General features: G+C 41.4%; 1 protein-coding gene across 17 annotated transcripts in view; it reads right to left on the bottom strand.

The window, feature by feature from the left end:
- The window catches only part of DOP1B (DOP1 leucine zipper like protein B), a 53,568-nt gene extending 40,806 nt beyond the window's left edge, over positions 1 to 12,762 (bottom strand). For 10 of the 17 annotated variants that reach the window (XR_005932820.1, XR_005932821.1, XR_005932827.1 and 7 more), the window contains exons 1-2: positions 12,386 to 12,762; positions 9,454 to 9,628 (exon numbers count right to left, since the gene is read on the bottom strand). Coding sequence is in view for 7 of the 17 variants with exons in the window: in XM_030019885.2 (XP_029875745.1) it covers positions 9,454 to 9,591 (138 nt within the window). In the remaining 10 variants the exon portion in view is untranslated. Of the gene's footprint in view, positions 1 to 9,453; positions 9,629 to 10,007; positions 10,267 to 10,774; positions 10,830 to 12,172; positions 12,291 to 12,385 lie in introns of those variants that run through there. The other 7 variants (XM_030019885.2, XM_030019888.2, XM_030019887.2 and 4 more) reach the window with 5 other exon arrangements.

The following is a 12,762-nucleotide window of genomic DNA, read 5'->3' as shown; positions in this document are numbered from 1 at the left end:
TGCCCAGTATATGAACTGGAGGGAGGTGGCTGGGAGGGGCTGATCACTGCTCGGCCATCAGTCAGTGGGTGGTGAGCAATTGCATTGTGCATCACTTGTCTTTTCTGGGGTTTTATTTCTCTCTCTCTTTTATCTCTCTTTTCATTATTACTACTACTATTATTAATATTTTATTTTATTGCAATTATTAAACTGTTCTTAACACACGAGTTCTACTTTTTTTCCTAATTCTCCTCCCCATCCCACCACAGTGGGGGGAAGAGCGAGACAGCAGCTGAGTGGTGCTTAGTTGTTGGCTGGGGTTAAACCATGACATGCCGACAAGACAGTTCTCTGGAAAAAACAAACTGTAGCACCTTTGTTTGAAAAGATTACTTTTCCTTGAACCATGCATGCATTTCAGCAGGGAATTAAGTATGTCTCTTCAATTCAGACACAATTAAAAAAAGAAGTTGCAAGTAAATGGCACTTTAGCCTTTGATCACTGTCTGCTAAGGCAAATGGAAGTTTCACTGCAGATTGACATTTGGGATTTTTCAGGATTAGGCAAGTTCTTGACTCTCCCAAAGGTTAAATCATGGTCTTATCCTATGTAATTGTTTTAAAACTTGAGGTTCTTCTATCCTGCCTGAAAAAGGGTTTTGAAAAAAGCAGCAGACAAGTGAACTAACCTTTTCTTGCTCATTTCCAAGAAAAAAACCAAAACAGTTCAGCAATGATCAGGGCATTCACTTGAATGCTGAATACTCTCATCAGCAGTAAGAGGAAGAGATAAAACCCATCATCTTTCAAAGGTGTGTGCAACTTATCGTTTAAGACTGCAGCTGGTGGGCATGAGAAGCTAGAGTCTGTGAGACTACTATTGAATTATTTCTCCCATTTGCTGCCCTGCCTAAACTAAGAGACCAGCTGTTAGTAAATAAAACTTACTCAGGAAGAAAAAGGCTGATAGTTTGTAACAACAGTAAATAGAAAGGTCACACCATTCTTAAATGCACACAGTACAGATGCCGTTTAGAGCCAATTAATTTCCTTCCTTCCCTCCCCCACTATGAGCAGGAGATCTACATTTTAATAGGTACTAAAGACTAGAATCCAAGAATACAGCAATATTTCACATATGAAACTAAAACAGGTTATATTTGTGGAGTTATCCTTTATAACTTTTTATACCTTTTATATTTGAAACATTTACTCATATATTACATGAGTAATATTATTTCAATGTTAAAGATTGAAATCCTTAATATGTGTAATATATTTGAAGACTGCTTGAAAGCTGGACTTTGAAACATTCTGTTTATATTGGTTGGTATGTTTGTATATTTGCCCACGCCTTCTGTATATATAAAACAAGGCAATTACAAAAAAAATATGCAAGTGGTAAACATTTTTCCCCTCAATCTTAAAATTGAACACATAATATCTTAATATTCTATCAGTTAAAATTGAAATATCAACTAGGTAGAAAATTAAAACATTCACTGTTTATTACACAGGGAATCTGATCCATTACAGGAATAACGCCATCTCATAAAAAAAGTCTTGTTTGCCTTATTTCATTTCCTAAGGATGTAAATCTCCACCAGCAAATAAGAACTCTCCTTCCCCAAACATCAGGGACAGCGAAGCAAAACATGTAGTCAGAAGAAGAAAAAATACTCCAGGCTTCTTAGGAGTTGAATGGTGGATATGCAGGGATAACTCAGTGTTAAGTATTTCTCCTGGGTGTATCCGAAACCTTCACATGACCAGATTCCAGCAGGTAAGACTAACTTAGAACAAGACTACATTTATGTACATGTGCCAACGATACTGCTTCACCTAAAGAATCAGAAGACATCTCTGTACAGGAAGCAAGATTTGAAGACATTTATTATGATCCTCATACATAAGCTGAGGAGAGTTTCTGCCCATCACATCAGAACAATTTGGAGATGAAACTCCCTTCTCAAAAGCATGTAGTCTTTTTTTCTGACTTGGGTTGAAGAAATACACAACTGGACACAAGCTACAATTCTTCTCAAGGGTGGGTGTTCCTGGTTAACAGTTGTCTCTGATCTTCCAGCAGATGCAAGGGATTTTAAAACACACTGCAATATATTAGAAGACTGCAGTTGCATCAAGAGCCATTCCAGCAGAGGTGGGCTGGCTGTCACTTTGCTGAAAGGTTAGGATCCTTAACAGCTTCCCCAGAACTGCAGTGCTCAAAGAACTTTAAAAGGGTTGAAAGACTTTACTTAGCAGACAGATCTAAAACTGTTCATTTAAATAAGAGTGACATGATAATATATGTATTTCCAAATGCCAGTTTGTTTCTGTGAGCCGACAGGCAAAGCTAAGAAGCTTGATTTTTAAATATCCTGAGCTCCCACAACTGAAAAAAAGAATGAGTTGTCTGAGAGATCTAGGACTGCTGAAATGCCATTATAATTTCAGCTGTTACAGGTAGTTAAATGTTGTGGTAGCAAGCCTGGTATCATTGGCACTGTATGCAGATAAAGATCCCATCCCAAACCACTGCTTCCACATTCAGAATCCAACACTAACGACTGCAGGTGGATAACTCTGCTCACAAGTTTCGACATCTATTATTCACCCATTCTTTTGATTCTTGTGAGCTTAATTTGGCTGTGTTCAGTTCCATATGGGCTGAAGCCCACCCATGATCTACTTTTCCTCGTCTCCAACTGCTTTCCACATGAGCAGTTATGGTGGCAGAAGCGTAAAATGTCACTGGAACTCCTAGCAAGGGTTGGCTTGAGAAGCCTGAACTGCCAGCAAGCACTCCATGCTTAATATATCATCCCAGGGTTTGGTTTTCACAAATCAGTGAGAAATCAACAATCCCAGAAAACTACCACTGGCTTTTAAAATAAAGACTTTAATCAGTAAGTCAGGAAAAAATGAGACATGAAAAGTAATGACTTGTGCCCATGCGCATGTCCAGTTTTCAACATTTTACAGGTTCTTTTTCTTTATAACTGACTAGAGAATACATTACACACACTGAACATTTTCTAATGCATAAGCATGCTCAGAGTTTCTTTGAATGTGGGCTATAAAGGGTAGAAAGGGAAGACTATCTATTCTTTGCAGCAGTGTATATATGTGCCTTAAAATAAAACACAGATACACACACACACAGAGGAATATTCTTTTCCACAGTTACTTGTTTAAGTCATTCTGCACTGCTTTATAGCATCACTAGATGTCAGTTAGATCAATTTTCCTAGACATAAAAAACCCAAGCAAATTAAGTAAATATTTTTATTTACATAACTAGAATTCCAGAAAAATGCTGCATGTACATCAATTTATAAGATTATCTTCAACTAGGAGATACTATAACTCTTGTTTTAGACCACAGTGGTTGGGAGGAGAGGGGCAGGAGAGCCTGTGATTCCATTTTCCATTGCTTCATTTTCCAAGTAAGAAAAATTCTAAACAGAGCTCCAGCTTCCATAAAAATAGCGGCACAAAGTTCAAAGGTGGTTGTAAGGAAACTGTAAACTAGGAGCTGGAGTTATATTAAAAAAGGGGGAAAAAAACCGTATAAAATATCCCTAGTCCTGCACATTGCATTTGCGCATCGGGTGTGGTGAAGTTCCATAAAGCAATTAGGAGGCAAAGATATAAGGCTTGCCTTCAACAGAAGGCAAGTGGTGCTTGTGTTTGTAATTCAGCCAACAGTTGTTATAAAGCCATGGCAGTCAGAGTTCTCATATGAAGCAACTGGTGTAATTAAAGGCTATGCTCATTAATTCCATATTTCAGAAGAATCCTTCTCTTCTCTCCCCTCAAGAACAGACATACTGTAACATTAAGTGTTACTACTGAAACAAACAATAGTTGTGCAGCTGCAATGACTTTTGTGCTCTTTCCCCTTCTCCTCCAAACAGAGCAAGTGTTTGGTTGAGATCATATTCACCTTTAAGTTTTTGAAGCAAGAAAAGCCTACAGAAACAAAAAGTAAGATACTTATTTTCTACTGAAAGTCAAATAAAAAAAAAATTACTTTGAAATTGCAAACTAAAGACTAAAAATTAGCATTGTAAGAACTTATAATTTGTGCATTTACACAGTTATGTCCAAGGATAAAAAGCAGTTTGAAAGCCTCTTTTAGAGAAACATTGCTGTCATTACTGAGCAAGTCCATCATGCTGTAAGCATTAAATAAATCCTTCTAGAAAAACTGATTTTTCAAAGTTTATAATATTTTGTTTTCATGGTGAACAATAATTATAAATTAACATCTTGCTCAGAAAAGGGATGCTGCTTGCCAGCCAGGCTCAGTGGCTACAGTCACTAGTAAAGCTTCCGTGCAAGTTCCATACTACCAATATCCAAATGCTGTTAAAAACTGTTGACAGAGGTATTTCTGCAAATATGCATGGGAAAATCCTGTCCATTATTCTTGTCAAACAGATGCAAGTTGGGGTTTTTTTGGTAGGTTGATTGGGGTTTTTTTTTTGTTGTTGGTTTTTTATATATATGGATTAAATGAACAAACAGGGGAGTTTAATATTCACTTGCCAAAAACCCAGTGAGATTTATTGAGTCAGTAAATTTCAGAGACTTTTTTGAAAACCTCCTTTCATAGTTTCCTTACAAAAGCAGGCTGTGGAATCCAATATTTACTACTGCTCAGTTCATCATTTTGCAAACTCTGCCACTCATCTACTGCTTGCCTGCACCCAGAGTTAAAATTTCTAGAAAATACATGCCTATAATCTGGATTAAAAACCCTAATGCAATCTATGCACTTGGATTTTCCTAAATTCATAATATTTTTAGCCTCTTAATTGGCTGAAGTTTCCCCTACATTAATACTTTTATATGTATTTTATATAACATACATATCTGTTTATACTCTGAATGGACAGTGACAAGCATTTTGGATAAGAAAATGATGTTGAAAGCACCTATTTCACTGACAAGCCCACATATGCTGAACCACCACCTATTTCTAGGTTTAAAAAGACAACACCCCTCCCCCCCAGCATTTTTTTCTATCAAAGTATTGAAGTGATTTTGCGGAGTTGTATCCTTTTAAAACATTGGAACAAGCTGGCAAAATCTGCAATAGCACAATCACGTTTTAGCACCAAGACAATTGAAAAAGGATTACTGTATTCTGGATGCAGCAATCTGTACCAAACATCTGAAAACCTTAGTCATGAAACATTGCTTTCCAAACAGTGAACATATGCAGATTTGCAAAAACAATAAAAACATGGTTCAAAGCTGTATCCATGAACAGTACTAAGATGAGAATAATCCTGTTTCTTGAAGCATAGAGCAGCCTAGGCTGCAACTACTAAATGACTGGTTTATAGTAACTAGAGCCTGAACAGAAGCAAAGCACAGAGAGAGATTTACAAGTGGGATATGAGTAAGTTTTAGGGCAAATCTGAAGCCCCTCTTTAAAACATTAACACCCATATTTACTGCCTGTTTAATCCACCTGTTTGCATCCATTTATATTCTTCTGTAAGTATTTATAAACATTACTTTCCACTGTTTCTCCTTCACCATGTTGATGCATAACACCCAATACTGTACACATTAAAATCCCCAAATCTTTCCCTTACAAACTCAGGGTGCAGCATAATTAGCAAATTCTGCCAATTCTAGCTTTTGTCAGAAAAATGCAGTTTCTCTCCATCCTTCACTCACGCTCACACTTGGTACTTGCAGTTCTGTTCAGAACACTACAGGGGAGATTCATCTTACCTAGCCTTAGAAGCCTAGGTCAGCTAAAAAACATGGGCAAAACTGTAGTAACTCACCTCAGGCTCCCTATAATACCAGTGAGGAACATACGCAATTTTAGGACAGAAGTCATCTGACCTACTTTAAATAGTAAGAGATGAGTCACAACAACAACAAAAAAACCCCAAACTCCTTATTCCTCTCCCTGCCTAAAAGTGATTCAAGGTGAAGCTGTCCACACCAAAGTCATCTGAAGTTAGATAAGGCTCATCTCCCTTAAGTGACAAAAAATAATCTTTCTAGATCTACAAACTGACCCGTTTGGCTGACCATTCAGATTAAAGTCAACCAGTTTCTCTATTGCTTCCCTGGTTCAAGTCGTCACTGTGAAACATCAGTTAGAACCATAGAAGCAACAGAGAAACTGTGAAGAACAACCTTCAGTTTAACCTTGGTAGCTAAGTAGTAATAGAAAGAAGTAGCAGAGCTGTCTTTTCACCAGGAGTAACAGCAGCAAGAGCTCCAAGATCACTTGTTTCAGCCAAGGTCAAAGGGATCTGGATCAGCTCCCTCCATTCTTTTTCCCTCATCTTTAAGAAGGAAGAGCCTGTGCTACTTCCTCCAGACCTTTTATTGAAAGGGTAGTGCCACTGAGCTTCTACAGAAATAAAAGTGTGAGTGTGTGTGTGTGTGTGTGTGTGTGTGTGAACTTGTGGGACTCAATAGTGCAAAGTATTGTTGAAGGCTGCCTAAAGGAGAAAAAGCCTCAGAAAATATCACACCTATATAAGCGAGAACACCCACAATTAAAGTCAACAATACAAAGATCCTTAAGAAACATGTGCTTGAGATCTTCCATGCTACTCTAGAAGCATGAAAAGTACTTTTGAAACTCCCCGACTTACTCATCCTCTTTTATCTCTCCCCTTCTCATTATTTTCACATTTGTTTAATAATAGGCATCACTGCACACCAGTTACTGACACCCAGGTTCCTGAATATAACCATGTGCAGTGTTTAAAAACATTTTAATCATTGAGATACTGCTGATCATCTCCATCCTACCTATTCTCTCCCTGCTCATTCATTCACCCTCAAAATTGACTGTAGAAGATATTATGCTCTTATGTTAGAGACATCTCCCCCTCCCCCTCAACACTAACAGAACTCAACAACAATATTTATGTTTTAGGATGTAAGCGAACAAGTAATCATAGGAGTTAAGAGAATAGCTATTGACATCTTATTTCACAACCTTCCTTTTGGTGGTACATTCCCCTGACATATCATCCTTATTTTCAGATAACAGACAGAAGCAGATGAACACAGGGGATGATTTGCTCTACCAATTCTTAAGCTCCTAAACTGATTACATCCATAAAATACCACAGCAGATGGACTAATGTAACAGCTAAAAGCTTTTTTCTTGGTTTCTACTATGCTGCTATATATTTTGGCAATTCTGTACCTGAATAAGGGTTTCAGATAGGTGTTAGTTAATCAGTTCAGTGTGTTCATCTAGGTCAAGATAAAAGATCAAAGCCTACCGCTGCCCTTAAAAACCCTCAGTTTGGCAAACGTTGTCCCAATTTTCAAGAAGGGTAAGAAGGAAGACCCTAGTAATTACAGGCCTGTCAGTCTCACTTCAGCACCTGGTAAAATTATGGAGAAGGTTATTCTGGCAGTTATTGAAAAACACTTGAGAGACAACACAACCATTGGTCATAGCCAGCACTGGTTCACAAGGGGAAAGTCCTGCTTAACCAAATTAATTGCCTTTTATGACAAGGTCACCCATCTAGTTGACCAAGGGAAGCCAGTAAATGTGTTTTTTGGGGGTTTTAGCAAAGCTTTTGATACTGTCTCTCACAGTATCCTTCTAGATAAACTGTCCAGCACGCAGCTAGACAAGTCTGTAATAGGTTGGCTGAGCAATTGGCTGATGGGTCGGGCTCCAAGGGTTACAGTAAACTGGGTTACATCAGGCTGGCAGCCAGTCAGCAGTGGGGTTCCCCAGGGCTCAATTTTAGGGCCAGTGCTCTTTAATGCTTTTATAAATGATCTGGATGCAGGAATCGAGTGCACATTAAGTAAGCTTGCTGACGATATTAAACTAGGAGGAGCTGTGGATTCCCTCGAGGGTAGAGAGGCCTTACAGAGAGATCTGGATTGACTAGAGAGCTGGGCAATTGCCAACCGTATGAAATTTAGTAAGACCAAGTGCCAGATTCTCCACCTGGGATGGGGTAATCCTGGTTATACATACAAACTGGGGGACGAGAGGCTGGAGAGCAACCCTGAGGAAAGAGATCTGGGGGTTTGGGTTGATGGCAAGTTGAATATGAGTCAACAGTGCACCCTGGCAGCCAAAAGTGCCAAATGTGTCTCGGGGTGCATCAAGCACAGCACAGCTGGCTGGTCGAGGGAGGGGATTGTCCCACTCTACACTACATTGGTGTGGCCCCACCTCGAGTACTGTGTGCAGTTTTGGGTGCCTCGATGTAAGAAGTACATCAACCTATCAGACTGTGCCCAGAGGAGGGCAATCAAGATGGTAAAAGGTCTTGAGGGAAAGACTTACAAGGAGCAGCTGAAGTCACTTGGTTTGTTCAGCTTGGAGAAGAGAAGGTTGAGGGGTGCCCTTACAGCAGTCTACAACTTGGGGCAGCAGAGGGGGAGGTGTTGATCTCCTCTCTCTGGTGACCAGCGATAGGACACGAGGGAACGGAATAAAGCTGCATCAGGGGAAGTTCAGATTGGACATTAGGAAAAGGTTCTTCACTGAGAGGGTGGTTGGTTACTGCGACAGGGTCCCCAGGGAAGTGGTCATGGCACCAAGCCTGCCAGAGTTCAAGGAGCATCTGGATGACACTCTTAGTCATATGGTTTAGTTTTAGGTAGTCCTGTGAGGCACAGGGAGTTGGGACTTGATGATTCTTATGGGTCCCTTCCAACTTGAGATATTCTATGATTCTGTAATTCTATGGATTCTCCCCCCCTTTGAAATCTCTGTAGAATTAAGGTTTAGCAATGACAGCAAAGGCATGCAAGGCATCTATCAGGTAACAACAGATGTTTCTTTATGAATTCTGCAGAAGTTGCCTCCTCCCCCGCCCCCAGTTTCCTTAATGACTGTAACTACTCTTGCCCCATGTATACTCAGGAAGAGAGACCAAAGGGGACACAAACAACATACACCTTGTTTCTTGGGTAGGAGGAGAGGACACAATTCCTAGGTGTTTTCCCATAAAAGTCTTTTTCTTTCTTCCTATATTCAGCCATATTTTCCATGGTCATACAAAAGACACCACCAGCAGCAAATCAATTATTTCCCCAAATATAAGGGAAGGGCATGGTCAAGTAAATGTGATCTTTAAATATAAACTTTGACTCAGAATATATTCTAAAACTTGTGACCTCCTGTTCTATATCAAGACTTTTTTAGCTGCTCTAGAGCGAGTAACCAGCATCCTGAGGGTTTCTTCAATGCAAAACCTAAATTATCTTAGCTGTATAAAGGCAACAAATACCATTTCAAGGAAATCTCTGTTGGTTTTACCAGAATTTCTCACACTTATATGAAAGATACTGATATAGCTGCTTCTGTTACCCTTCTCTTATGAACTAATATTTTTCTTGAGTGAATTTTCAATTTTGCTAAGTACTGTAAGTTACAGAAAAGTTAATAACAATACAAAGATAATAAACAAATGAAAAAATATTCCTGTGACACTGTACCTTATTGAGTTTGCCAAGTGAAGATATAAGATCCGCCCATTCACTTGATGATTCAAAGTTTCTCAAAGCTTTCTCAATCGCTGAAGAATAATTTCTGTATCTGTAATCACCAAGTAACTCCTGCTCTTCTGGATCCATTTCTGGTTCTCATAGCAAGGTGGAATTTCCTGGTAAACTAAAATATGCACACAGTTACAAAAAGATAACCCACATTTAAGTTCTGGCAAACCTAAAGTACTGTAAGATAACAATAAATATGTAGAAGCACTGACAGATCACAATAAACAGGTCATCTGCTCAAGTTTCAACATAAAGTTAAAAATAATTTAACAGGCATGACTCCAGCTCCCCACTGCCTGTTTTAGAAGTTTTGCAGTCACATTTTCCTATTTATGAAACATGTTTTTTTCCTTCCATGCACGTGGATCTCTCACACAATAACAAAAAAAAGGAATATAAAGTCTCACTATAAACAGTCAAAGTGCTGACAAGGAGTTAGGGAGAAGTAAATAGTTTTCATAATTTAACATCTGTGCAGTGTTTTGAAAGGTTACCTGTAGCAGCGGAATGTGAAATATTTCATATCAAAATACAACTTTCCAGAGGAATCCTGTTAAAGGGCCTCTCAGCCCCCAGCAGAAGGAGCTCTCAGAACTCTATCTCAACTTGTCAGCAGCAGATGCTGAAGTACTAGACTAAGTTGCTGTGCCAAAGCATCAAGGCATGCATTCTAATCTTCCTTTATTTCAGCAAAAAGTATCCGTATGTTTTTACAGAGGAAAAATAAGTATTCAGGCCTGATTTTCTCATATTCTGCAACACATTTAGATTAAAAAAAACAAAACCCACCTGTTTTAGAACAATGGGAAACAAGCGTGGTTGGATTTTACATACTGAAAAATCATACCTTCACTCCTATGCTAGCTATGACACTAGTTCTCCTGTTAGCTAATATAAAAATATTGTTCTAGAAAGATGCTTAGCTTTAAGAATGCCAGGTTTAGGTCAATCCGTGCTACATCACTGATACAGAAAAGAAAGCACAGTCCTATAACAAAACATTTTATAATGTTCTGAAAGACATATGCAGTCAGTTTCCTACTGTTAGGACACAAAAATAAACCTATGTAGTCCTCTATATTCTTTTAAGCAGGTCATCTCTCACAGCATTAAAAAACCAAATACAATCAATAATTGTTTATCATCCTTTAATAAACGATAACTACATCAATGTAAGATTTTTGGTAGCAAACTCTCAGAAACAGAAAATGCTGGATGCACCCAAAAAAGAGAAAGGATTTTAAATGCACGTTTAAGCCACCTTTGCAATCCTCTGAGAGTAGGATTCAGCCATTGCCAATACAACCACCCTATGTCATCCAACCTAGATCCACCTCTATGGAGAGAAAAAAAAAAAAAAGAAAAGAAGAAAGATTCTCACACAATGTCATCACAGCCATGGTTGGTTGGTTTTATTTGTTTAGCTACAGTAAAGGTTTAATTTTCTGTTTTCACCAGGTTGTATGCAGTGCTTCTCACAGCAGAGAGAGTTAAAAAAACCCACTGCCTTGCAGGGTATAACATTCATCTGGGATACAGCTATCCTTGCTCCAACAAGGATTTAAAAAAATTTTTCCCTCATCTCACATTAATCGTTGGGCTATTGGATTGTATTCATACTCCCTAGAACAAAGCATGAGCTAGGAAGTATCCTAGCAGCTCTCTGCCAAGTCAAGAGTGCTGCCACGTTCATAAATAAGAGATTTGTCCGGAACATTTAGAATCAGGCAGCCGTTTTGCTGACAGAACACATCAAATTTCTTCATTTTTAAATGCAATATGCCCACATGAATCCACTTAGACAAGAGGAATCAATCAAATTACCAACAGCACTTAAAGATGTTCTAAATAGTCTATGAAAATCATGTCTTAAAGCATTCTCATAGCATTAAAACCTGGTCTATTTAAGTAAAATCTAATTAGGTTCTGAGTGTAAAATAGAACATACTACTCAACAACAACAAAAAAACCCCAACAAACTAATAAAACTTCAATTGGGGGAAAAATTGTCTTATTCAGTCCTTAAGACACTTTCTTTGGACTTTGCTGTGAAAAGACAGGTGAATAGTGTATTCCCACACAGAAAAGCAGCGATGGACTTCACGGTTTAGTGTGCATTGATGTTCACCTACCTACTTGCTAGGTGTCAGCAAGGGTTGAAAAACCCCTATAATCTAAATATGGCACATAGATTGTATTTGTGCTTATATACAAAGGCGGGCGGACTAAAAAAACCAACCAACCAACCAAACCGAAAGCCGCTTGCCAGTGACCTTCAGGCACGTCTTCCGAATCCCGGGTCACAAACTCCCTCAGTCAGTGAAGACGTTAACTGTTACTCATCAACTTTCAGCATCGTCTTAAGACAGGTTAACGAGCCGGGCGCTTCGCCGCTGAGCCCAAGGGACGGCACGCCGCCTCGCCGGGCTGCGGGGCCTCTGCGGGCAACCCCCCCACCCCGCTCCCCGCCGTCGGCTGCCGATCGCTCCACAGCCCGGCTGCGGCTTGGCAGGCCCCCGGGGCGGGAGCGGGGGGCACGCAGCCCCGCGCCAGGCCCGGCCGCGGCGGGAACGGCGCCCCTCTCAGGGCACACCCCCCCCCCCCCGGACACCCCCCGCCGCGGACGGGCTCCGCCGCGGCGGCTTCCCTCCAGCCTCACCTGCCGGGCAGGGACCGCCGAGGCCGTGCCGGCTGCGGCAGCGGCGGTGACAGGGCGGGCTCCCCCGCCGGCGGCGCTGCCCTCTCGGCCGGGCCACCAACGGCCCCCGATGCCCGCCACCCCCAGGTGCCCGCGCGTCTCCCGCCCCTCCCCAAACACACGCCCGCCGAGCCCGGCCGCGGCGGCACTCCCCTTCCCGCCACCCCCACGTACCTGCGGAGGGCCCCGCAGACCTCCCGGGGCGGCGGCGGCGGCGACGTGTCCCAGCCCGGCGCGGGACGGGGGGGGGGGGGGGCGGCACCCCGCAGTCTCTATGGCAACAGGAGGGAGCAAAAAAAAAAACCAAAAAACCAACCACCCAAACCACAACCCCTCCCGCCCGGTGACGGCCGCGCCGCAGTCGGCCGCTGGGGCGATACCACTGAACACAGCGCGGGGGAGGGGGAAGCCCGTAGCCCCGCGCAGGAGGGCTCCGGCTGTCCCCGCCCAGCGGCGGCCGCTCTCGTCTTTACCCGCCGCCAGGGGAGGCTGCCGCTGTCGGTGAGCGCTCCAGCCCGGAGCGGGCCACACGCGCCCCCCCCGCGGGGAAA

The sequence above is a fragment of the Aquila chrysaetos genome, chromosome 7 (assembly GCF_900496995.4).
Source record: "Aquila chrysaetos chrysaetos chromosome 7, bAquChr1.4, whole genome shotgun sequence".
In the NCBI taxonomy this organism is placed as follows: domain Eukaryota; kingdom Metazoa; phylum Chordata; class Aves; order Accipitriformes; family Accipitridae; genus Aquila; species Aquila chrysaetos.
Note: the sequence above shows the minus strand (reverse complement) of the source record. Positions and strands in the feature narration are given on the sequence as shown.